The sequence below is a fragment of the Argiope bruennichi genome, chromosome 2 (assembly GCF_947563725.1).
Source record: "Argiope bruennichi chromosome 2, qqArgBrue1.1, whole genome shotgun sequence".
Taxonomy (NCBI): domain Eukaryota; kingdom Metazoa; phylum Arthropoda; class Arachnida; order Araneae; family Araneidae; genus Argiope; species Argiope bruennichi.
Window position 1 is genome coordinate 32,445,409 of NC_079152.1, and position 25,163 is coordinate 32,470,571.

The 25,163-nt window shown below is 29.8% G+C and overlaps 1 protein-coding gene across 2 annotated transcripts in view; it reads left to right on the top strand.

The window, feature by feature from the left end:
* The window catches only part of LOC129954627 (uncharacterized), a 237,614-nt gene that overhangs the window by 163,774 nt on the left and 48,677 nt on the right, over positions 1–25,163 (top strand). For both annotated transcript variants that reach the window (XM_056068157.1, XM_056068158.1), the window contains exons 2-4: positions 14,890–17,237; positions 17,993–18,293; positions 24,438–25,120. In XM_056068157.1, coding sequence (XP_055924132.1) covers positions 14,890–17,237; positions 17,993–18,293; positions 24,438–25,120 — 3,332 coding nt within the window. The remainder of the gene's footprint in view (positions 1–14,889; positions 17,238–17,992; positions 18,294–24,437; positions 25,121–25,163) is intronic.

Sequence of the window (25,163 nt, forward strand, 5' to 3'; positions counted from 1 at the left end):
CTAAGGAAGTATGTACCGTCATCGATAGGAGGAGCCAGACCCCCCACCTTTTTTCGTGCACCCTCCGGGTTTGCGAGAACCAACCACCATGCCGAAAGCTTCACATTCTCAATTACGAGCTGCCAGTTGGGGGGGGGGCTTTTGAGTAACCTCTCTGGTCCAATCATACATTAAAGTTGATTTTATTTGTTTAATTATACAGTTTTCTTCTCTCTCATAATCATATATTTGATCGAAAATATTTTTAAAATTATAATGACAAATCAAAATTGCTTCAGTTGTCTTTACTAAGAACTTGTTTCTTGTGTCCCACTTTTGCGTTGACACAAGGGAAAATATTCACTTCACATTTGCATTAAGGCTGGAGTAGTAAATATGTATTAGGAAGTACTATTCCAGTAAATTAGCATATGAATTGGTCATGTTATATAGTAAATAAAACATGACTTCTGATCTGCGTACTTCGTATCCTCAAAATTCTTCTACCATTTTTCTTTCAAACTTAATTTCATAGTTGTCTCGCAATTTTGGTTTGTGGTATATTTCTCTAAATACATACTGGTTGAATGTAATTTCAGCGTTGACAATATCGATGCTTTTTATTTGTAAGTATACTATAGTAAATCCTATTTCTTCTCATTCAGAAATCTGTTGGAAATCATTCAGTCGAACACATTGAATTTTTGCAAGGAATTGGGCCACTTCTCAATATATTTCATGGCAGTGTTACAGAAACTAATAATCTGTTTTTCGGAAGTTTCCACTTGCTTATCTTTCCAATAAAACTAAAGAAAACGGAACAATACGAGAATGGGTAGAGAAATACAGTGATAGTTCCTATATATAGAACTTGTGGCAACTTAATATATTTTTATAAAATTAACGATGTTGTGGCGTAAAGAACGTAAGAGGCGCTCAGGACATAAAATTATTTTTTCGCCCCAGTGGCTTATCAAACGGTTCCTCAGACATCGTAATATTTTTTTTTTCGCTGCTTTTAAATATTTAATTTTAAAAAATGACATAAACAAAATAATATTTTGTTTCCATGTCGCGGCTTTAGACTTATGTCTGTACTTCTTTTGTACAGCCCCTCCCCCCTATCGCTATGCCATTGAAATTTTACTTTATTTTAAATATACTATATATCAGAATTCTTACACATAATCAATTCATCAGAAGTCAAGATTTTACATTTAACAACTACATTTATAAAATTTTTTCACTTTAAATTAATATGCAATTCGAAATTATTTATTCGAGCTTAATTTGATTTTTTTGTATATTTAATTTATAGTGCATGGTTTATATATTGATTGAACTTTTGGGCATAATTTATGTAGTATATTATATTGTGATATAAAATTTTACAAAATATTTTATATTTTAATTTTTTTAATATTTTTTGCACTTTTTCAGTTATTAATAACAAAATCACAACAATTCTTTGAATACAATGAATGTTTATCATAAGTATAAAAAAGTGAATGATTGTTTGGTATAATTAAAGAAATTTTGAAATGAATCCAGTTGTGGTTTGACAAAAAGTCAATGTTGCTGAACTAGAAACCACAATCAAGAAAATAATCGCTATTTCAAACACAATTTTTCGAGTAGCGAATTTAGCTGTTTGATTCATCCATAAAACATTTTTTAAAACTACTTAAATAAGAAGGATTTATTTTTTCTGCGGTATGGGCATGGACAATTTTACTCTATATCTCGTCAATTATGCTGAAATTTGTGACTACCTTTTTGTTTACGTGTGGAAATTTAATTTCAGTTTGTAATTTTTTTTATTCAATTCATTATCTGCAATTATTATTTTTAAAATTTTACTGATTGTCTTAAATTAATTTTTTATACAAAAATCCTGTAGTTTTTTTTAATGAAAGCTTTAATCAATTTTTTCCCAATATATTTTTAAATTTCTAATATTTCTTATAATTTTCTTTATTGAAATTTGTCATTTTCATAATTCATTCTCTGATACGAATCATTTTATTTCATTCTATTACTTTGGCTTCAACCTAAATATTAATAACAAAAGAAATTTAAATATAAAAAAGAACTATTTCCATTACTTTCCGCATGCGATAATAAAACACGTGCTTAAAATAATAAGCTGCTGACCGTGCCATTCTGTTGTACTATACAAAATTACTAACAACGCTTAAATGACGTTGCGGTGGCTTATTTTTAAACCATAGTGTGTGGCAGCAGGACCAAACATCGGATAATGACAGTGCTTAACCTGTCCAATGAAGCGAGCTGTATATTTTTCACTGTAACCGTCTTGCTGTTGACGTGTGTGTGTTTTGTGTTTGATCGGGTCTTGTTCTGCAACTTCCTATTTGATGCGGATCGAAGTACACGGAAGTTGTGAAAATATTTCTTTTAGTTTAATTATATGCATTTTGTTGAATCCTGTATTTTCCCATGAGCATTTGGTTAGTTCTGTATTTTAAAGTGTGTTTTTGCAGATTGATTAACAATGAATTTGTTTAATATGCAGTGTTGTTCGAAGTATTTTAAAACTTTATTTTCAGATGTAAACATTCTTGTTCATGTGATAAAAGTAGACTAAACGTTTGTAATGAACTTTATCATGCATTGAAGAAAACATTAAATGAAATTTAGAACAAAAATTTGTTATATTTTTATTGATACGAGTAACATTCTTATTTAGATCATTTAGGATAAAAACATTAGCTACGCTGAATCTGATTTTAAATTATAAAAATAATATTATAAATATTTTAAATGCTATAAAATGTATTCTTTGATTTTTTTTTCTTTAATTTATTCATTTCCGTTAATTGAATCGCCGTTAAAATTCTGATAGACACTTTTCCTTTTATTTTTTTTAAAAAATCGTAATAGGTTTCAACGAACTTACTTTGTTTTATGAAATATATTACAATATGCATTGCTTAGTAATTAAAGATTTAATACATTTAAATACTATATGTATTAAGTATAGTTATTGAATGCATATGTTCCATTCATTCCAAATGATGGATGTTGAATAGTTTATAATTTTATTCTTCGCGAATGATACATTGCATAAAATAATTAACAAATTGAATTCTTTTTTAGGTTGCTTATCAAAGTAAAACCAAAATAATTTCCATTGATTTAACTTTATCATCATGTTTATTAACTATCTCCCATGGATTGTGCGTTTTTCAAAGTGTTCCCATGGACTTTTTGTTTTCTCAAAATGCTGAACTATCAAGTTTTTATCAATTGCATTTTGGGATTTCTCATTCCCATTGCATTTTGGGAAAAGTCCTAGCATTTGATCCGCATTTTCTGTCATTTGACATGCAATGATTCGTATATTTTCGTGCCCACATTTATTTAACGATTACGAAACTATAATAGTTAATATTTAGTCTAAATATTTTAATAATATATCTTTAAAAATCCCAAACCTACAGTAAAAACTTTTATAGGAGCGACTCCACCCCCTTTAAAAATAAATCAGTTTTAATTACTTTACATGTAAAACGAAATAATTTCATTTAATAATACATTCAAATATTAGGGGAACTGTTATTCTAAAGAGTTAAAATGATTAAACCCACTAGGTGCCCTTCAATAATGCAAATATCTCCCCCCTTCTTTTCTTTAATTTCCTACAACAGATATTTTTTATTGATTAGAATTCTTGGCATTAAGAATTTCATTTAGGGAATCCTTATTTTCTGACAAAACATTTATGACCGGATTTCTTTGAAAAGAGTTAACTTCAATAATTCCGATATGAAAAGCATTCGAAGTATATTGAAACAAAACAGTAAAAAGGCAAGTTTTGGGCAGAATCTAAATATTATTTAATTATAGTTTTGCCCATTTAAAAAAAATTAGAAAGCATATATTTTTATATCTTTTAAAGAATATGATATAAAACTTTAGTAATGTTAATTAATATTAACTAATTAGTAATATTAGAACAATACCCAAACATTAAAAAATATCTCATTTTATTTTGAATTACTTCAAAATTGAATAAAGTTCGACAGTAATATACTCGGAAAATATTGTTAAAAAAATCAATCTAATGTTGGGCAGTTGCCTACTTGAATATTTGATAATTCGGCACTGACTGAGATTTCAGAAAGACATTTATTTGTTTTGAATTCAATACTGTTTTAATATTATTCATATTGCTAAGATAATTTAAAACATTCAATTACCATCGTTTTCTGCTTTAAAGCATCTGCTGGGTTTAAAATTCTACTAATATGATATAATTTATAATTTGTTTTTCTTTTTGAACTTAATCAGTAATTTACTTGGCTTTACGATCGGAGTATTTTTCAGTTAAGGTCCGGTCGTTGAACTCCATCAACACCTTTGGAAGAAAGAAAAAAAGTCCGAATTGCATCGAAGATTAACGACTGAATCCGATTAATTCTTGCACGTCTCTACAACTCATCGGCTTTAATTTGTTTGCTGCTCCTATCAGCATAAACCCTTCAGTCGTTTATTCAATTAGTGAAAGGTCAAATGATTCACTCGAATATTTATTTTTTTCGCGCTCTTTTTCAATCGATTATTCATTAGTCGGTCGACTCCGGTGCTTGATAGCAGTACGATTTGTTCGTTTGATCGTTACAAGAGCAATTCTTGATGGTGATTGATTAAATTAATCACTATAATATCAGATTTCGACTGAAATACCTCTGATATGTAATTTTATTAGAAAAAAGTAATTATTTCGATTGGGAAAAATAATTGAATAAAATTTATTAATGCTTATAGCCTGCGTGAGATTATGTGAATGATATATTAGATTCATGATTTGAATTCTAAATAAAAAAGGATTTGTGAAATTAATTTGAGAAAAAGTTTAAATAAGTTAAGGTAGGTGACTACTTTGAAAAGTCGATTCTTTTTTTTTGCGAAAATATAAAATTTGTTTTAATTTTCTTAATACCTGAACATTTTTCTTCATTAAAACGTATAAATTTTATTTCTATGTCAATTTTTTTGGAAATTAAACTGATTTTTATATTTACATTATATACGTTTTGGTACTATTTTGCAACTTTAAAAGCTATTTTCATCCAATTCTAATTTTGGGTAGAATTTGCTTAAAAAACACTCATAAATTCAAAATTTAATGCATATTTGTGTTCAAATTTGGTGTAATACTTTCTCAATGTATTTAACAGTTCCTAAATTAGAAAACATGTAATCTATTCATTTAGAATTTTTTTGTGTTTTAAATGCTCCTCTAATCGAAAAAAATTAAAAATTTCATGCTATTTATCATTTGGACCCTAATGTTAAGAGGATAGAATTGCTATCAACAAAGTTTTACGCAAATCATTTAATAATCCTCTAAACGATGTTTTGATTTTTTTAAATAAGTGTTTTTTCCAATTAAAAAAACATAACACTTGAATAACTTAGTTGCTATATTTTGGTTTCATAGATGCCTTTTGTTCAATTTTTCTTATGCAACAATTAAAAAAATTATTACTTAGAATGTTTTTCAAAAAATACATCTGAGCGTAGTCGCATATCATGAAGGATTCTGGAAATTAAAAACTTATCCTTTCAAATTTTATGTTAATTTTTTTTAGAAATGTTAACCTATTTTTTTAAATAATAAGTTACACTTTCTTATACTATTAAAGCAAAACTTTTCTGAAAGGGATTTTAAAAAAAAGTGAGTTAAATACTTAAAAATAAGGACAATTTATGGTTAAATAAACGCATTATTAAAAAGCATGCGGCACAAATTTTAATTCAAAGTACTATTTTTTAAATAGTAGCAAGTAAAAAAACGTAACTCTAACATGTATTTTTAAATTGACAATGATTTTTTTAAGAATCCTTGTAGAAAAATAAATTTCAACGTTTTTATGGTAGAAGCTCAACTGAGTTTGACTACGGACAGATGATTTTTATTTTTTGAAAAAGAAAACCTCGTAATTTCCAGAAGACCTGATTTTTACGAAATTAGATCAATTTTTTAGAAAATAAGCTAAGAAATTAAACTTTTTATAATATGTGCTTTTTATATCTCGAAAAGAAATCCTTGATTTTATATAATAAAAGCGGATTTAAGTGAGCTTCAGATTTAAAAAAATTAATTCAATAAATGAAAGTATATTTCCAATTAAATAAGAGGCTTTGCAAACCAAATTGTGGAATTAAAGAGAAACTGAAGTGAAAAAAAGCTTGTGAATAAAATAATGTTTTTGTAAGATTTTTTTATTATCACTAAATTGAAAATACCAAAATAAAAAGCAGAATGTAGAGATTGGCCACAATTTTTTGGCAATATTTAATTCAGCCATTAACAATTATAATGTTTATTTTTTCCTAAAAGTATAAGTATCGCAAATGAGTAAGCAAATTATATGTCTATTACTATAATTTTATTTTATTATATTATAAATTATAGCCATTAATGGCCCTCAGGTTATTCTAAATTTTTCTTAATGGAGTAAACTTTTTATAATGTTTCATATCTATTTGAAAATAAGAAAAGCAACTAAATGCAAAATTGAATCTTATGAGAAAATATTGAACTTGTATACAATACCTGTAATGTGATAAATTTAAGTGATCTATTAAAAAACTATTAAACTATTTAAATCATTTCCTTGGAATTATTTTATAAGTATTCATACCGATAAATATTTTTTATAGAAAAGTTTCACATTTTTTTTATAATCATGTCATTTTTATAATAAAATACTGATTGAAAAGATATATTTTCATTAAAAAAATGAATGAGTGATAAGATGAAAAATTATATAATATACTAATTTAGAATTGTATTAGCACAGATATCTGTTATATTTCTCATTAGCGTCAGTCGTTTTAAAAATCTAATTACTTTTTCAAAGAAATTAATCCATCATTGAGATGATAAATTGAATTTTTTTTCGAATTAATCGCTAAAAACATCACTGAAATTTTGAATCCATATTCTAAATCTGAATATTCGAATCAATTAAGTAACGGGCATTTGAATATATCTTAAAAGCGAATTTAAAAAGAGATAGCTACAATAGAATCTCGATTATTCGTCCTGATTACATCCGAAATCACCTTAGATAATCGAGAACTCGATTAATACGGAAACAATTTTGAATCTTGATACTTATATATTCTTTGCTTTTTATAAATTATAAACTATGGTTCCGCAAATACTACTATTTATGAAAATATAACAAACCCAATCACAGGTAATAAAATTCATGAATACTATCTAATTTCATTGCTTCCTTTGCAATGATTCATTAAATGTGTTTTCATAAAATTATTTTCCTTTTCAATAACGAAATATTTTTGGACACATTCACAATGTCATTTTTTTTCATGAAAATGTATAAGATTTACTGATAACATTAATAAAGTATTTATGACTGGAACTATATTTTAACTCGTTATGTGATTCACACCTATGATGACTGGAACTATATTTTAACTCGCTATTTGATTCACACCTATGATGACTGGAACTATATTTTAACTCGCTATGGGATTCACACCTATGATGACTGGAATTATGCTGACACGCCTGTGATTCACACCTATGAATTGTACCGAATTGTCTATTTAATTAGATGACTACAGTTAAGATATAGCAAAGAGGTCATCTAATTAGATGTCCGAATCGCATGTGTAATCGGATGCATTATTTTCTCTGAGCAACCACTTGAGTTATTAATGGTCACTTCTCAATAAAAACATTCTGTAAGCTTTAGAATCGTGAAATTAGGCTTTAATGCAAATTTAGGCACTCTTTTTAAAAAATTTGCTGAATTTAAAAAGGAAATGCACAATTCAGTTTTTAGGTGTGACATTAATCAACAGATCAGTTGATAGAGATCCGGATAATCAAGTTCTGTTGACATGTTTTAAAATGTAATATAAACATCAAATTAATTGATTAATAGAATTTCCAAATGAAAAGTTCTTGCTTTGGAATTTAAAGAATAAAAGATACCACTTTATATTATGATATTTAAACTCTGAATAAATAAATAACTTCAAATCAATGAATAATGAAATGGAGTCGATTAATACTTTAAGCTTCTGTTTGGTATTTGATTTTATGCATTCATTTCAAAGAAATTTGTGAAATGAACAGACAACAATTCGGTAAGATTTCTCAGTAATGGCCAGCACGCAAGGAAGATATAGAATTCAATTACAGGTTTTGCAATTCCAAACGAATTCCAACATCTCACGCATTGTCAAGGTCAGTTTGTGTGAGAAATAAGATTGCGAATACCTCTATACTTCCTTTTAAAGCCCTGAGAAACCTGAAATGAGAAAATTATTTCTGGACGTGTTGCTGAAATGAATCATAAGGAAATGAATGTCATTGTGGAATCTGGAGAACTGTTTCACAACTGAAAATGATTTGTTTTTTAAATATATGATTGGAGGTTATTTTTTTTTATTTTGCCAAATAAGGAATTTTACAATTAATGATCAGTTTTGATTCCTGTACCTTGTTTTGATTTTGTGGAGCAGTAATTATTTAATAAAAAATATTTCATAGATAATTTCTATGATACCTAAGTCATATAATAAAGGTAATTGTAAATATCTTTTGACTGTCTTAACCAGTCAACTGTTTCGATTTCTTCGGAAAATGCGCATCTAAATCGTCATAAACCTATTTTATAAATATAATAATTAAACAATTATTACTTGATATAATAATTGTCATTGAATAAACTCGTCATAACGTAAAATGTTGTATTTTTTTTCCATGATGAGTATACTCGTCAAAGACAGTTAACAGGTTAAACTGTGATGCTCGCTGATGTGCTATAGAAATAAGGAGAGTCAGTCATGTCTCTTAATAATCGCGATTCAAAATAATAACGCCATAAAATTAGTCACAAAAATCAAGTTCGCTTTATTCAAGTTTCTTAAAATTGTTTCAAAATCTAATGTTAATCTATGTTAAGCCAAACTGACTCTTTCATGTGTTTTCACATCGTTTTCCTACTGCACCACAAGAAATTATTTCTAAGATTAAAGTCTTAATTCTGAAAACAATTCAAAAACAGCATTTAAAGTGTGACATACTAGTGGCTGATCGAACAGGTTTTTTTCCTGTTATTGTTGCTCAATTTCAAATAAATAAATAAATAACCTTTTACTACCGACAAGTTATCCACTTTTAGTCCTGCATTGCAAAATTGCTTCACATTAAAATTAGATTCCTTTCTTTGAGCGCATATTGAAACTGAATATATGTTTTGCTTTGCCAGATTTTATAAACTTAAAAATTTTCGATTAAGACAGATTAAAAAAATTCCTCTATATACTGCGCCACAAATCGCGCCTCAATAATTGCTGGTGACGTTCTCTTGTTCATGTGCGAATCGTGATCTCTGCCCGAATGGACATGGTTAACAAATATCGAGCGTATTGTTTATGGCGCGGTTCATTGTTTTGTGGGGGCGCAAACCTTGATGAAGAGCACGATTACTTGAGCTGAAATATTTGTATTAATAATTTTTAAGGATCCATTGTTCGCGCCAAGGCTCCCGATTCTTCTTCGCCAACCAACCTAGGAAGGTCGCAACGGATGACCTTTTGCTACGCTTTGCACCAGGCCTGATGATGGATAAAAGAAATGTAATAGCAGTTTTGCATAAGAAATTTAGATCCTATCAGATATGGGTTAAATGCTTACTAAACCAGCAAGAATTGTTCCTCAAACCTTTCTCGCATACAGTCTAATTAAGGCGAATTTGTGTTTAGGCATGTTCTTTTCACAAACGACTGAAATTAAAATTTGATATACAAGTTTGATATCTTCAATTGCAGTCGCAAAATCATATATCAAATTTGATATTTTTAAGTCGTTACGTTTTTTAATTATTACGTACTTCTGATAGTACAAATCGACAGACTGCCATGCCAACCCCTTGCTTCATTTATCTCAAAATTTGAGAAGTGTAGATGTTAAATCTATGTGCTGAATTTTATTATCTAACTCTCTTCGTTTCGTAATTATCGTGTTTAACTTCTATTCGAATAGCTGGACATACGGGGACCTCTTTTAAACCGATTTTACTGAAAATTTGATAGAAATCTTTAAATTTGGTGTAAAAATCGTATAACAAATTTCAATCCTGTAGCTCAAAACGTGTTTGCCACAGACAGACAGATGGGCATTCTCCAAAAATGTTTTTGGAGCTCAGAGGGTCTAAAACTTGGAGCTTCGTCAAAATCTCGAATTCGGTTACTTTGAAGGTTGCAATCTTTTCTCTATACTTCGTATGCGAGGAAGTGTAAAATTTAACTAAAATCAAAAGGTATAGGAAAAAGAACCAAACTTTTGAACGTAAGTAATAGTGACAGAATATCTTTTATATGGGGAATTATGGTTGATCATTTTGAATATTTAATACTATATTTATGACATTAATTTTGGTGGATTTCTTTTTTTAACACAAAAATTCAGTATTCTCACTAACCATATTTTTATAACAATGCGATTTTCTCTGTTATAAAGTCAATTAACGAGACATTTAAATTACTTCATTTAGCTGTATATTGATATGTATAATTTAACATAATTTTGAGATGATATTTTTCTTTCATATAATAATATTCAAAATGGATTCCAAGATAAAACTGACAGTTGGGAGTACATAAACATATATTGTATCTATTTTTTGAAAAACTGTTTTATTTGTGATATCTTACTTTGATGTGAAGTTTTTAAATTTTGACTTAGTACTTTTGGAAATTTAGCTAATTTAATGATAATAACTTAATACAATTGCTAATTATATTGTATTAGGTTATCTTTGAAGTGTCAGTCTCTATTATTAAGAAGTAACCTTTGTTATTTCCGCTTCAAATTTTTGGCTTTTGCTTGAATTTAGCTTTATTTATTTATTTATTTATTTTTTTCTATTTTCACTCATTTTGTTTACGTTGCGTCCTGTTTAGATATCGTGAGTGACGTGTTGAAAAAGATAGTATTTCGAATGTGCTTTATTTTTTTCTTTCTAGTTTTTGATCAACTGGTCTTCGTTGATCTTCTTTTCTTTTAACCACTTGCGGTAGCAGGAAATTCATAGGTATTCGTGCCAAAACAGTCTACTGTAACTCCTTCAAAATATCCGATACTTTATAGAAATCAGAAACAGATGTAGTATCGTTTTAATGAATTATTTTCGACCCAAGATTTGTCTCTTTTAAGCTATTTTAACCTCTGTGACAATTACTTGATATGTGTGTAACACGTCGTTGGTGATTCTGTGACAAAAGCATCTCGATGTGCGTGGCACGTCTTTCCTCTGTTAGTGGTTAAGCTGCCGAGGGAAAGATGCGGATATGAATTTTGGATACACTGATCTAAAATTAATATTTCTTCAGTCTTTATGCTGAAATTCTTTTCGGTTCTGAATAAGATGCTTAAGACTCAGATGCATCTTGGGATTGATTTACATTCTCTATAAACATCAAAGTCCCAACCAATTTTTTTTTTTACACAAATGTAATGGAAGTTCTGCCATTTATGCAGTAGTCGAATATAAATTTATTTTATCTAGCAAGAAATGTCTGTTTCAGTAGAATGACACATGAAGAAAAATTCTTTTGTGTGCCGTTGTGAGTTAAATGGAAATTTATGAATTCACGATAAATCAATAATGTCATTGTTGTCTGAAGATGTTCTTACTCAATATAGGAAAAAAAGTGATTATGTCATAAAACGGTCATGGGTTTGCTATAAGGTACATCAAATTTAATGATGCATAACTGAATAAAGATGTATTCCAACTCTTCTTTTTAAATACGTTTTATGAGATTTTTGCTGGGTGGAAAAACCTCCTCATTTGAAGAATCGCTTGACTGTAGTAATGTTGTTGTAAATTTAGTAAATTCAGCTCCGCTGGATCAAATTCATTTTATGTGTTACAGTCAAGACAATTTCTATTGGTTTTATGAACTGAAACTTAAAAATAAATGGTATTCTATTGGCTAATGTTGCAATAATCACAAGTTAACATGAAATTTAGAAGAGTTATTATTTTTTAATGAAATTATTTCCCCTATTGTGCACTCTTATTGGATAATCTAAAATTTCACTCCATATGATCGACTAATTCTTGCAAAATACCAGTCCTAAAGTCGACTCTTTGCTTCGGAAATAAAGGAAACTTTTTTCTTTACAAAACATCTGTGGAAAGTATTTGGAATTCAATTGCATGAAAGTTTTCCCCCATTATGTAAAATCTCTTATTAAATAGTGGCCATCAACCTCAGATAGATTTTTGCAAAAACGGTGAAAACATCAGCATATTATCTACTTTTGTTCAATCCCTCTAAAACAGAACAAAAATTTATTTAACTTATAATATTTCGTTTGTTAATTATGAAAACTTTATATTACTTTAATTATGCATACTTTTGTAGCTCAGGATTGTGCAGCGGAAGATAAATATTTTGATAATAATTTAATTAAATATTTTACTGGGATAAATGATTTTGAAATATAATTGAATCAAAATATTTTTCTTGAAAATATGACTGTATATGACACAAGTCTAAAGCTCGAACCTGTGTTCATTCATGCTTTTATTTAAATTTTATATAATTTCCTTTTGGATATAGATTAACTAAAATGTTATTGAAAATTATAGTTTAAACCATTATATCCTTTTAGAAGTATTCATATGGAAAGCAATTTTTCGTAAAAATATTAAATTTCATGTTGAAAAAATTAAACCTATTATCTAAGTTTAATGACTTTCTTTCTCTTACTGTATATATGTAAAACATATGGTTTAATCGTATCATTAAACGATAGTGAATTTCGTAGAAATACTAATGATTTGGATACCATACATTTTTAATATGGCCGGAAATTATTTGGAAAGAAAAATCCTAATAAAAGGATGTTTTGAATCAGATTAGAGTTATTGAATTAATGTATTATTAAAATAAGAATTCTGTTCTGAGATTTAAAGAATAAAACCTAAAAGAAACAATGCAGGACTTTACCATAACAATTTCTGCTTCAATAACCACTTAAACAGTAATTTACTGAGTTCACTTATGCATTATCTGGGCTTACTTTCTGTATTGTCGAATTCCATTTCATCATTTATAGTTCTTCACTTTTTTTCTTCTTCTTAATGCTGGGGGATGCATTGCCTTGCACGGTTATGAACACCGTTCCACGAGCTGCTCTGAACACCATCTGAAAGTAATCACACCACAAAACAGGAAATGAACTGCTCGATTTTTTTCCCGAGCCTTTTACTGAAAGAAAAAAAGAGACAGATCAAATCACTACCTGTGTCATTAGTATTAAAAAAACAAACAAAAAAAACTGTTACTTTTCACACCTTCCATTCCAACGATGCATGCTTTCTTGCATTGGGACAGAGAATAGTTGGAGAGTTCAGGTTATTTGATGTTTCTCTTCGCTGTTTTTGCTAGTGTGAGAAAGCAGAAACGTGCCACCGTTGCAAAGAATCATTTAGGATGCCAAGGCATAGGACAAGAGAGTGAAAAAAATGAATGTGCATTTGTATTAGAATACAGAGCACGTTATTCGCATTGGAAAGTTTCGACCTTATTTTGTTTACTGAATTTATATTCCTGATCTTGTCTATGATTATTATGTATATCAAAAGACATTCAAAACAATTTCCATCCCCTTTTGTTATTACAATCTGATATTTTATTAGTTTTTTTTTTATCGTATTTCAAATAGGCGAACTGGATCGTAATACTTTTTTTATCGGATACTTTCAGAATAAAGAAAAGATTGATTAAATTTTTTTAAAAATTCAAGTGAAAGGAATGATCTTTAAAAACATTGAAACAACGCATTAGAATAACAAAAATCATTAAAATAAATAGATTATGATATTTTGGATAAAAATGGTTCCAAAGAATATTTTGAATAAAAATTCCCAGAAAATATTAAGATTAATGAATGTTCACCTTAACTCAATAAAAACACTATAGCAATGCGTTAATTATAATATTTTTTATTATCATTTCTGAATGAGTATTTAATTCTGGATTTACTTTTGAATAATGGATTTCATATTATTTTTTTACTTTATAATATATTAACTATCCATTACAAAAATTTTAAGATGTTATTTTTAAGTGCGTTTCTAAAAACGTGCTTTTATAAATAATTATTCTTGTTCGATCTTTAGATTTATATCAACACTTTCATCAGAAATTTTGTTTTTGCAATTCATTGATATATTCTATTGCTTCCTATTTAAAAATTTCTTGCTTTATAAATAAATTTGAGTTGTTGCTCATGCGAATAATTGATGGTCCGTTAATTTAAAAACTACAGAAACATAACTTTATAGATATATTTAATACACACTTAAATTAAAAAAATAAAACAATGTATATATTATCATTACTTTACACTATTTCTAAAATGAATAATTAACATAATGTTCGAAAACTTTTATTCATTCTTTTGTGAATTAGACCACTAAGTAATGAAGGCCCTCATTTTCTAAATGAATTAATTTCTTAAATGTTGTTCGCATAAGGCTTGAAAATGTGGTAACACAGTATCTTTTATGTTTTAATTTTCATTTGGCTTTGCTTCAGAGTAATGAGGACATTTCAGTATTGATCCACTGCGCCGCCCTACTGCCCTGAACTTTATATCTTTGGTGTCTTTTTAATAAACAAATTTTTCTTAGATGGTAATCATATTTAGAAATGGTGAGAATTCATTTTTCAGGAAAAGTAGATTTTTGGGTTGTTAGTGCAAACTAAAATCGTAATTTAAGGGCTTTAGAAAGTTTAAGCTAATTAATCTCTTACTATTTGAAACTTTTAAATAACATTATCTTAATGTGGCATTAATTGATATTTTTTGTTTTTCAGGAAAGCGTAAAAAAATGGATGGGTTCCGCCATCAAGGGCGGCCCGTATATGTCCGTCCAACCCCTGAAACGTACGCTTACCAGAATTTGTATGGAACTGTACGCACCAATCCCAATGGTAAGGTTCGGCCTCGCCTTGATATGGATTCCGAGCCACCTGGTGGGAAAAGCAAAAAGAGTTTTAATTTTTTGCCTTGGAAAAAGAACAAAAGCAAAGCAGACGATCTCGTGCCATCTGGAACTCTCGCCAAACATAACAAGTATAAATTTGGTTCCGTCTCAGCGCTATCTTCGGCGAGCCTTTACAAGGATTGGGACTACTCACCCTCTTACACACCTTCATATTCGTCATCTGATCTCAAGCATGCATCGGTCAAAAGCGTTGGTGGGAAAGCCCGTGGACTGGTCACTACACCTTGGGAAACTTATAAAGGCAACAATAATAACGATGTTGAAATAAGAAATTTCAAAAACAACCGTCTTAATAGTGGTAGTGTTCAAGACCTTGTTCTTGCCTCTAGGACTAAAGATATTTCAATAAATCCTGCTCCAGCGCCAATGTGCAAATGCCAGAAAAAGAAATCTGGGCCATTTGGCACACTTAATTTCAACTCTCTGAAACCTTCTAAATGTAATTGTGGATTTTCCAGTGTGAGATCCACACGTGGATTCGCGCCGCCACCTCCACCGAGGCGGAGGTCTATTTTGCCTGAAAAAGTAGATTTGTATGCAGTTCATGAGGATCAAGTGCAAGTGGAACCCAACATTATTGGTAATCGCCCGAAGCATGAAAACATATACGATACTCTTAGTAGGCATGGAAAATATAGGGCACCTGCACCTCCAATAAATTATTCTTCTAAACGTACGTCACCACAAGAAAAATTGAATAAATCTATAGAGAAAATAAGGAAAGATCCTTACAGTTCTGTAGCTTCCAGAAAATCAATTCTCGAATGCGATGTGACGGCGTATGATTTGGTGAAGAGTTATTTGAAATCAGAAGAAGCAACTGCCGTTGTGGATAGTGATATTGATGATGACTTGAGTGATAATGTAATTGAAAATAAAGATAAAAACGTTGGAAACTCTAAAAATTTGCAATTGTCGGAGAAGTCTGACTTTTCAAGTGTGATAGATAAATCGTATAAGCCAACTGTAAATAAATCTCCGAGTCCTGTTAGTTCAGAGAGTGAAAGTGGTATCTATTCCCAAAATTCGAGTATTCGAATTGGTGGTCACGGAATGAAAGTCTTCGGTCCCTCAGAAGGTAACACCTCACCGCAAACTCCATCTATTTATTCAGAAGGATCTAAAACTAATTCTGTTGATTCCCGGACCAGTAGTTGGAGTACCAGTTCCTTGTCAGATGATGGAATATATTCCTTACCAGAACCTGACTATGATGATGAAGGTGGTCATAACGACAGAGATTCTGTGCTGAGGTTTGAAGACAGGACTTACTCTCGTGCATCTTCCGCTTCTCCTAGTCTTCGGAAGTATCCCAGTGGAGGGTATCTAGATAGGACCGATGCTTCTTCTCGGAATTCTTCAAGAATAGAGGAATACGACTCTCCTAAATTCTCAACAATCCGAAAAGCAACTTCCATGTTATCACTTGGATCTGGTTCTGGTGGAACTCTCAGGGCGAGAGTCAGTCCTCCCAGCATTCCAGAAGTCCCGTCTTCTGCCCCACCCCCGCCTCCACCACCTCCTCCTCCGCCACCAAACTTTTCATCGAAGCAATTGATTCTTCCTTCAAAGGAATCAAATTCACAAGTTGCTGATGATACCAAGAAGCAAACAGCTACTAAGAAAATTCCAGCCAATAGTTTTAGTTCTTCTATAGCAAGCGAACTGTCAGAAAAACTGAAAAGCAATCAGCCCATTTTGAAAAAGAAGGAAGTGAAGCCCAAACAACCTATGGTAGTGAACTCCCACAACCCTTATGCGGAGGTCAAATCCATCCTGAAGAAAACTGGTGAACGACTAAGCCCGTCTGGTAATGGGGGTGGTGCTACAGATTCTGATGCAAGCACTTCTGCCAAACCCGTGCTGGCTGGTCTTCAGAAGAAAAGGGTTCAGTTCAAGTCCCTCAGCAACGAATCCCTGGCCATAGAACATATAAAGGAAAAGGCTCTCTCCTCTTCGGATGAAGAGTGGGAAGAGGCCAGGGAGAATTTCTCAAACGAATCCTCCCCTAACCATCAAAAAATTTCAACCGAATCAAGTAAGAACAATGATGGCTTTCAGACAGTAGAAGAATTTCTGAAGAACAAGCAAGAGGTAAATTCTGCTGATGATAAAATGGAACAAAAATCAGGAAAAGGAGAGAAAATAGATTCTAAAGTAAGCGTAGTTTTCTTTAATAAGACATTTTTTTCGCTAATACTTCTCATCGCTAATAATCTCGTCGCATTGAGAGTGCTATTAAAGTTTATTCCCTGTTTTAGGGACAGAAGATATTATATAAGAAATATTTAAATATTTAGATATGGAATATTAATAATAAATGGTTAAATAAATAAAGGTTAGTTTCATTATATACTCAACATTTATTACTTCGATCAATTTTATTTGATTATAAATATTTTAATGTTGATTCCAAAAATATTAGTTTTGTCAAGATTTATTGTTTAAAAATTGCATGTTTTCAAATGGCCAACGCGCATTATTTGGCAACTAATATTGCATGCGAAAAAAAATCGAAGTATTTCTTTTTAAATTTTCTCAGAAAATGCATAGTATATTCTTCATTAAAACAAGTCAGGGAATTGAATGATCAAATCTGTAATGGATAATTGCATTGAATAATGCTTAAATAAATAACGAAATTGCTTTATTAAAAAAATCTTGATTTATTTTAGGTGAAATATACATTGATTTATTTTAGGTTTTTCTTTTATACAGATGGCATTTCCCAATAGAAATTCGTTATTATTGCAAGAATTAATATGCCCTTCGATTGCTAGTAACACATTAAAGAAATAGTATCGGGTTTGCTTCATTTAGCAAATTGTTTCTTTATTCATTTGTAACAAATCTTGTTGATTGTATTTTAGCTAAATATTACTCTGACTCATTGATAAATTCTTTCTCTCCAGAATTCTTCCAAAGTACCAACGATACTCAGACCGTCTCAACCTCCACCTCCTCCGCCCAACATTCGGAGGGGTAACTCGAAAGGGCCGCCTCCGCCGAGGCCGCTGAGTTCTGCTCCTAAAAGCTTCTCGCATTGTGATCTCCGGGTGGCAACAAGCACCAGAAATACCCCCAAAGACCAAGGTCGCTTACCAGGACTTGTTAAAATTACTTCAAGGCCAGGCCAACAAGCTCCTATCCTCAGCAATGGTAACAGCACCAGGCCAAAAAGAGTTCCCATTCCTCCTAACCGAAATAGTACAGGTAATTATTACAAATACAATTACAGTACAGATACAATTATTTAAGACAGACCATAAAATAAATCTGTTGAAAATGAATTATCAAAATAGGGACTATTTAGTACTAAAAGACTCCACTCTTTACTGCCCCAATTTGATATGCAGAAATGATTTTAAAATAATGTTAAAAGCTTTTCAATTTCATATTATATAAACATTCATACTATACTGTTGTATGAATACACAGTATACATTGCATTATATACACATGCGCACATTATATACACATTGACTATAGCCTAAGAGTTACTTTTACAAAATAATTGGTATAAAACTAGTATTTAATAATTCTTGTACTAGACATTCATTTTGAAGTAGTAGACAACATAGATTAAAGTTTGTCTTAAAATTATTCAATTACTGTCTTATACAAGAAAAAAATAAAATGCATATAATTTTGCGCTGTTAAAATTTTTTGAATTCTTTTAATCAAATCCTTAAGATGTTTTAAAACACTCAACCCCGATTTAAATGTACCATGGAATATAAATTTTGAAAAACAGATTAAAATTAAAGAAACAATTCAAAAATGAAAAATATGTTTTAAAAAGCTATATTTTTGAATTTTAAAATAAAGTAAAAATATATTTTGTGCCATGACTTGTTCCAGTGTTATGGCGAAAAATTCTAAAATCATTCTAGGCCTATTTACCCCCCTTTAGGGAGCTATAGGAATGTTTAATAACCCAGTAATCCTTCTAGGTGTGAAAGAACATATGTACCAAATTTTGTTAGATTCTGTCGAGAGATGTGGATTGTATAAGACTGAAACAAACAAACAAGCAAATGGTCATTCAGTTTTATATAAATAGATTGCCATGTAAATAGAATATTTAATTCACTGAGTAATGGCAGTTTAAAAAAGTATTGTATATGTTGGTTTAAATTGCAAGTGGTGTGAGAAAAATTGCATTGACGTGATATAATACTTAGAATCGGAGAACAAATACTTGTTGTAGTTATTACCATTATAGCACTTTATATTTTCGTTATTTTTTATAAACCCTTATCTGCTGAAATATGCCATCTAAACTTCATACTATTGGGAAATTCTCTATCAGAGTTAGATTCATATAATGTTCTAAGATAGTAAATTGATCACTTCTACACCTGATAAAGTTGTCCCATCCCAAAATACTAAAAATTTATCAGATCCAGAAATGTCAGAGGAATATTGCTATTAAATAAAGGCAACCTATTTCTGTCGTAATGCAATATTAGTCTTTGCATTTAACATTGACATGGATATTATTTCTACCTAGATATGATTCTGTTCTTTAGAATCATCATTCAAAAATTAAATTTTCAGATAAATTAGAATTTGAAATATTATACTCAGTTATTTATCATTAAGTTTTAAAAAAAATTCTAATGACAAATAAAATTGTAATAATTTTCTATAGCATAATGTTAGTCTGATCTGAAAATAAAACTTGTTTCCAAATGAGTTTGAGTTTAGTAATTTAAAATGCTAATTTTTTAAAATAATTTTTATATAATTATTTGAGTAAATAAACTAATTGATAAAACTTCCAAAATAAACATTTTTGAAAAAAAAAAAATTATTTCAAAATATTGTTTACTGATTATGAATTTAATTGGTTTTCAAATATTTAGATAATTAATAATAATTCATTCCAATCGTAAGTATCTTAACTTTCTGCTTATGATAATTATTTGTCTTAATTGAAAAAAATTATAATGTACGCCATAATTTACAAAAATACACATTATATTGCAATAATTTTTCCTATTCTCGAATTCGAATTTCACGCAGAGAAAAGTATTTTAATCGCCAGCAAAATATCACTGTGAGATTTTGATGTATCATCACGTTTCAAACATCACCAGTCCCCCTCCCTCCTCCGGAAAAAAATTATTTTTGGAATTATATATTATGCCTGCGAAGACGATTCCTAAAAAAAGGAGCAACTATTCAAATGAAATGGTGTATATTTGAAATAATTGATTTATCAGATTTTGGATGAAATACATCGCAGAAAAAAATATATCCATCTCTGAGACTGTGAATATAAGAAACCAGATAACTATAAAGCAGCTATAAATGAATAAAAGAAATTTCGCATATGGTTTTGATTGAATTTAAAATTTGCTTCAAATTTTTGGTTAAAATCGCCAACTAAGGGAGTTGGTATTATATAAATGTAATTGCTCAATAATTAACCAAATTAAATAAATTAGATTTTTGATATGGTTTTTTGTGATTAAATAAATCATATTTTCATCAAAATTTAAATTCGGTTTATAGAAGAAAAGAAATCTCAACTTAGTTTTCCACTTCTTTTTCGTTATAATGCTGCTTTAAACATGACACGCCCCACAGTCTTAAATAAGTAAAAAGAAGAAAGAATACATCTGTGTTTTAGAAGATTAGTCAATAATAATAACAAATTTCTTAAGAGTATTTTTAACTTTCGTCTCCGCTCATTTTGTCTATTCTTTTTCAATACAATGGCTAAAAACTTAACTGTAGATAAAAAATTTACTTAAAGAAACTTCTAGATACATATTTCAAATGGCTTTATTATTTTTCTTTTTGCTATTACAACTAGCGTACTTTTAATTTCTTCTACTAGAAGAAACAAATCAAAGAGGACTCTGAATTTTATGAATTGAATATAATCCAACAATGGACTTTACAGAGTGGCCTTAAAGAACTCTTCGCAGGTCCTCATTTCCGTCTGAAAAGCTACCATTGGGAAAAACCTTTTCACACACAACTAAAACTATAAAGAGGCGGACTGGGTTGAGAAATTCTTCTCCTTCATCGTCTGGTCAAGCAGTTTGAAGTAATAAAAAAGTTCTTTTGTGGGCGGATCTGGATCCCGATGTCCAATTAGGTCATGGACATGAACGGCGGATGGACTGGTTTCGAACGCTTTTACAGCCCCTCTGTCACTCAATTTTACCTGTACACCGATTGTTTGTAGTGTGTGTTCTCTAATGGAAGCAGAAAAAGTGTTGGGATTATGTCTGACGAAAGTGTTAGCGTCAGTGATTGGCTTTTTTGCTTTTGACAGCCTGTCGTCAATGGATGATGCATTTGGCAATGCATTCGTTTTTTCTTCCTGGTTGGAAACAAATGTACAAAGTTGAAAGAATAATTATCTGAAAGTGTTTTCATAATCCGAAAGGGAAAAACGAAATTGTAGTGCAATTGTCTAAGTTTCTCTAGTGGGAAAGTCAGTATGGAAACGTTTCGTCAAATATTCCACGAATTAATGCATATAATTATGTTATCTAAATTTTTTTTAAAATGATTTCTCATAAACAAATTATTTAGATGAGTATACGTGTTTTGAAATTTTCAACAACAAAAAAGTTAAATAAGATATATGGCATACCACATATATTATTCAATATGATATAGGTATCAATTCAAATGGACAGTTCTCCCTGCGACTTTTACATATGCTTTAATGTTTTGGCCCATCTTATAGTATTCTCGTAATCTAGTGAGAATATTTTTTTTCGGCTTATTTCGTTTGATTATTTGAATCAGAAATTTCATACAAATCTACGGTTTACATTTCGAGACGACATGCAACATGGTCCATAAAGCTTGTTGCCTTTTTGAATTACCTTATACCCTTACTCTCACTGACGGACAGGCAGACAAACAACTTTTCTTTTGACGAATTTCGCAGAAAACTGGGTAAAAATCTAGCAATTAAAAGTGTAATCCTAACTTCATCCATTTAGTTGATTATTTGTGTGTGTGTGTGTGTGTGTGTGTGTGTGTGTGTGTGTGTGTGTGTGTGTGTGTGTGTGTGTGTGTGTGTGTGTGTGTGTGTGTGTGTGTGTGTGTGTGTGTGTGTGTGTGTGTGTGTGTGTGTGTGTGTGTGTGTGTGTGTGTGTGTGTGTGTGTGTGTGTGATCATTCTTAGACAAAAAGCTCCACTAATGGTTTTCCCGAATTTAGAACGATAACAAATGTAAAAAATTTCTCAAAAATTCATGATCAAATTTTTGGATGATTGAAATATATATTGTATAGTTCATATACTAGAAGGTGAAAACGAAATAAACGGAATTTTTGCTGCACATTGTTTGAATTTTATCAAATACTACGCGAATTAATTATCATTATTTTAACATCTTTGAAAGTGGTTATTTCCCTCTTGGAAACAATTCAATCCAATTATGATAAAAATATTGTTTTTTAGAATATTAATTTTTTAGTTATTTGGACATTCCAGGTATGCCAATAATTATATCCGGAGTGTCTAGGGGGAACTCTTTACATGTATACTACTCAAATATAAATTTATAATTAAATGAAATTACATATTCAAAATTTAGGAATCTATATATTTCAACTACTTTTACATTACAGATATTAATTACTGAAATCTAATATTTAAAAAAAAAATTCATTTTCCTATTGAGTCTAAGAATTCATCTCTTACAATTATTTTGATAAACACAAATTTAAATGTAGTTGGCATTATTGTATTTGTACTTTATTCCTTTTCTGTCTGTAATTATAATTACGAAATTATATCAAGAAAATAAACATCTTCTAATTCTATTTTTTAGCATTAGAAATTTTTATGAGGAAAACTTCCATTTCCTAAAATATGATTTGTTTTCGTATTTCTTTTTTATTTATATATTTTTAGATTAAAATATTTATTTTGAATTAATTTGTTTTACGCTTTTGTTAGTCCTAAGTAATCATCAGAATTATCTTTTCTGACCAGTGAAGTTCGAAGATTGATTTTAGTATGTATAAATATACGCAAATGTCAATTAGGGAATACACATTTCTGAAATATTCATTTATTTTTTTTATTTAAAAATACCCGGATCTAATGAAAATATGATGTGAGAGTCTTAATAGCCCTAAATCAGCAATTCCGTGAAAGTATAGCAATAGTTTATCGTGAATAGAAATGATTTATTCGAATGATCAGTAAATAGTAATGCGTGGATAGTAAATAGTAACCGTAAGCAGTAAATAGTAATCTATTCTCATAAATTTTGAAATAATTTCTACGTTTTATTAGGTTAAAAATAAATCAGTCCTTATTTTGAATAAAAATCAATATATATTATACTATACACAACTGTTGCTTTTGATGCTTTGTTGCTTTAAAAAAATTCTGATATAAGCGGATCGTAAGTGTACAAAATGCCATAAATAAAATTTATAAAAATGTTATTAGTTAGAAAAGAAACACTCAAATTTATATTTCTCTCGAGATGACTGCTTTATTACAGGTTTCAACTTGTTACAAAATACTAACTATACATTGCTGTATTTTACTGTTAGATGTCCATAATGTTTGGTTAAGCTTTATTTTCTTTAAAAGTGAAATAACTTCGTAAATTATACTGTATCGTAAAAAAAAGAGAGAGAGACGAGGTATCGATAATTATTAAGAATTTTGATAAGGGATTCATAAATCTAATTGTTAACATGTTTTCACACAAAGATTCTCAATATTCTTTCTTTCTCATTATTGTTGTCAACATACACTATTATTTTTTAAGTCTATTTCAACTTAAATATATATATATAGACATTTGACGTATAGACAGTGACGTATATAGACATTTTTAGGCCGTAGGTATCACACAATTAATAGATCCCCTCCCTTTTAATAATCTTGTCAATCACTCATTTAGTTTAATCTTTTAAATTTATAACTTCGTGAAAATGTATTTTTTATTTGCTTATTACGACACATGAAAACGCGACATTCACATTTGGGCATAATTTTATTTAAACATGCGCTTTGCTGTTTAATTTACTGTAATAACTAAATGAACGAAGTGAAATAGATAGAAACCACACCATTCATACCTGAAAAAGTGTTAGTATTATCCTAATATTTTAAAATTAATAGAATTTGCATTTTTAAAAAACCGATTTATTTGGCAATGAGGCTGATAACATTTTCATAATCGACCTGCCGGCGGCTCTTTCTCAATTCATGTGCCTGAGGTAGTTATATAGTCTGCTTAGTCGAAAATCCACCTCTGAATATAGCATACTTTAAAAGAATTTTGCTGTTGTTATTTTTTATGTTTAATTTTTACTTTAATTTAATTTTTAATGTTTAATTATTTTTAATTTACAGATACATTTGGTTCAACAAAATCTGAAAGTTCTTCAATCCTTCCAAAAAACGGGGTGTCTTCCCCCGCCGCTAGTCTCGAGGCCACCACCTCTCCGCGGGGGAAGTCTGACCTTGGTGACCAATCACCTCTACAAAACCAATCTTTCGCTCATCATGATGATGGTGATACTTCTTTAAGCAACTATGATGAAAATATCTCTTCGATGTCAACAGATGGCGCCACCATTTCTGATTTCAGTTCACTGGCAGTAAACGATGCTGTTGGAAATGAAAATCTTAGAACTATAGTTGATGCATCAAGTGAAAATGGATTTATTTCCGAAAAACGCAGTAACATCGCAACAGATGACCCAGATGATGATTCATCAGAATCGTCGTATATGTCTCTTCCCAGCGATAAAGATTCTGGTAGTACTACAACTTATGATCCATTGAATTCGCCTTGCAAAGGGAATAAAAAATCCTTTGATGCTCAAACTACAGAAATGTCTCGTCAACTGGCAAGAAATTTTCATCAGCCAGAGGGGGATTCAAAAATTTTAACTTGTACAGTAATAAATCAAGAAAGTAGATTTGATGGCAGTTCCGAAGTTAAAGAATCTGGTCATCTTACTGAATCTGTCATTGAAGGAATCGAAACGAATCTAGATACTTCTAGTTCTCACAATGGCGAAGATAGAAAGGTAAATATATATCAACATTGTTTTATTATTATTCTCCTGGATT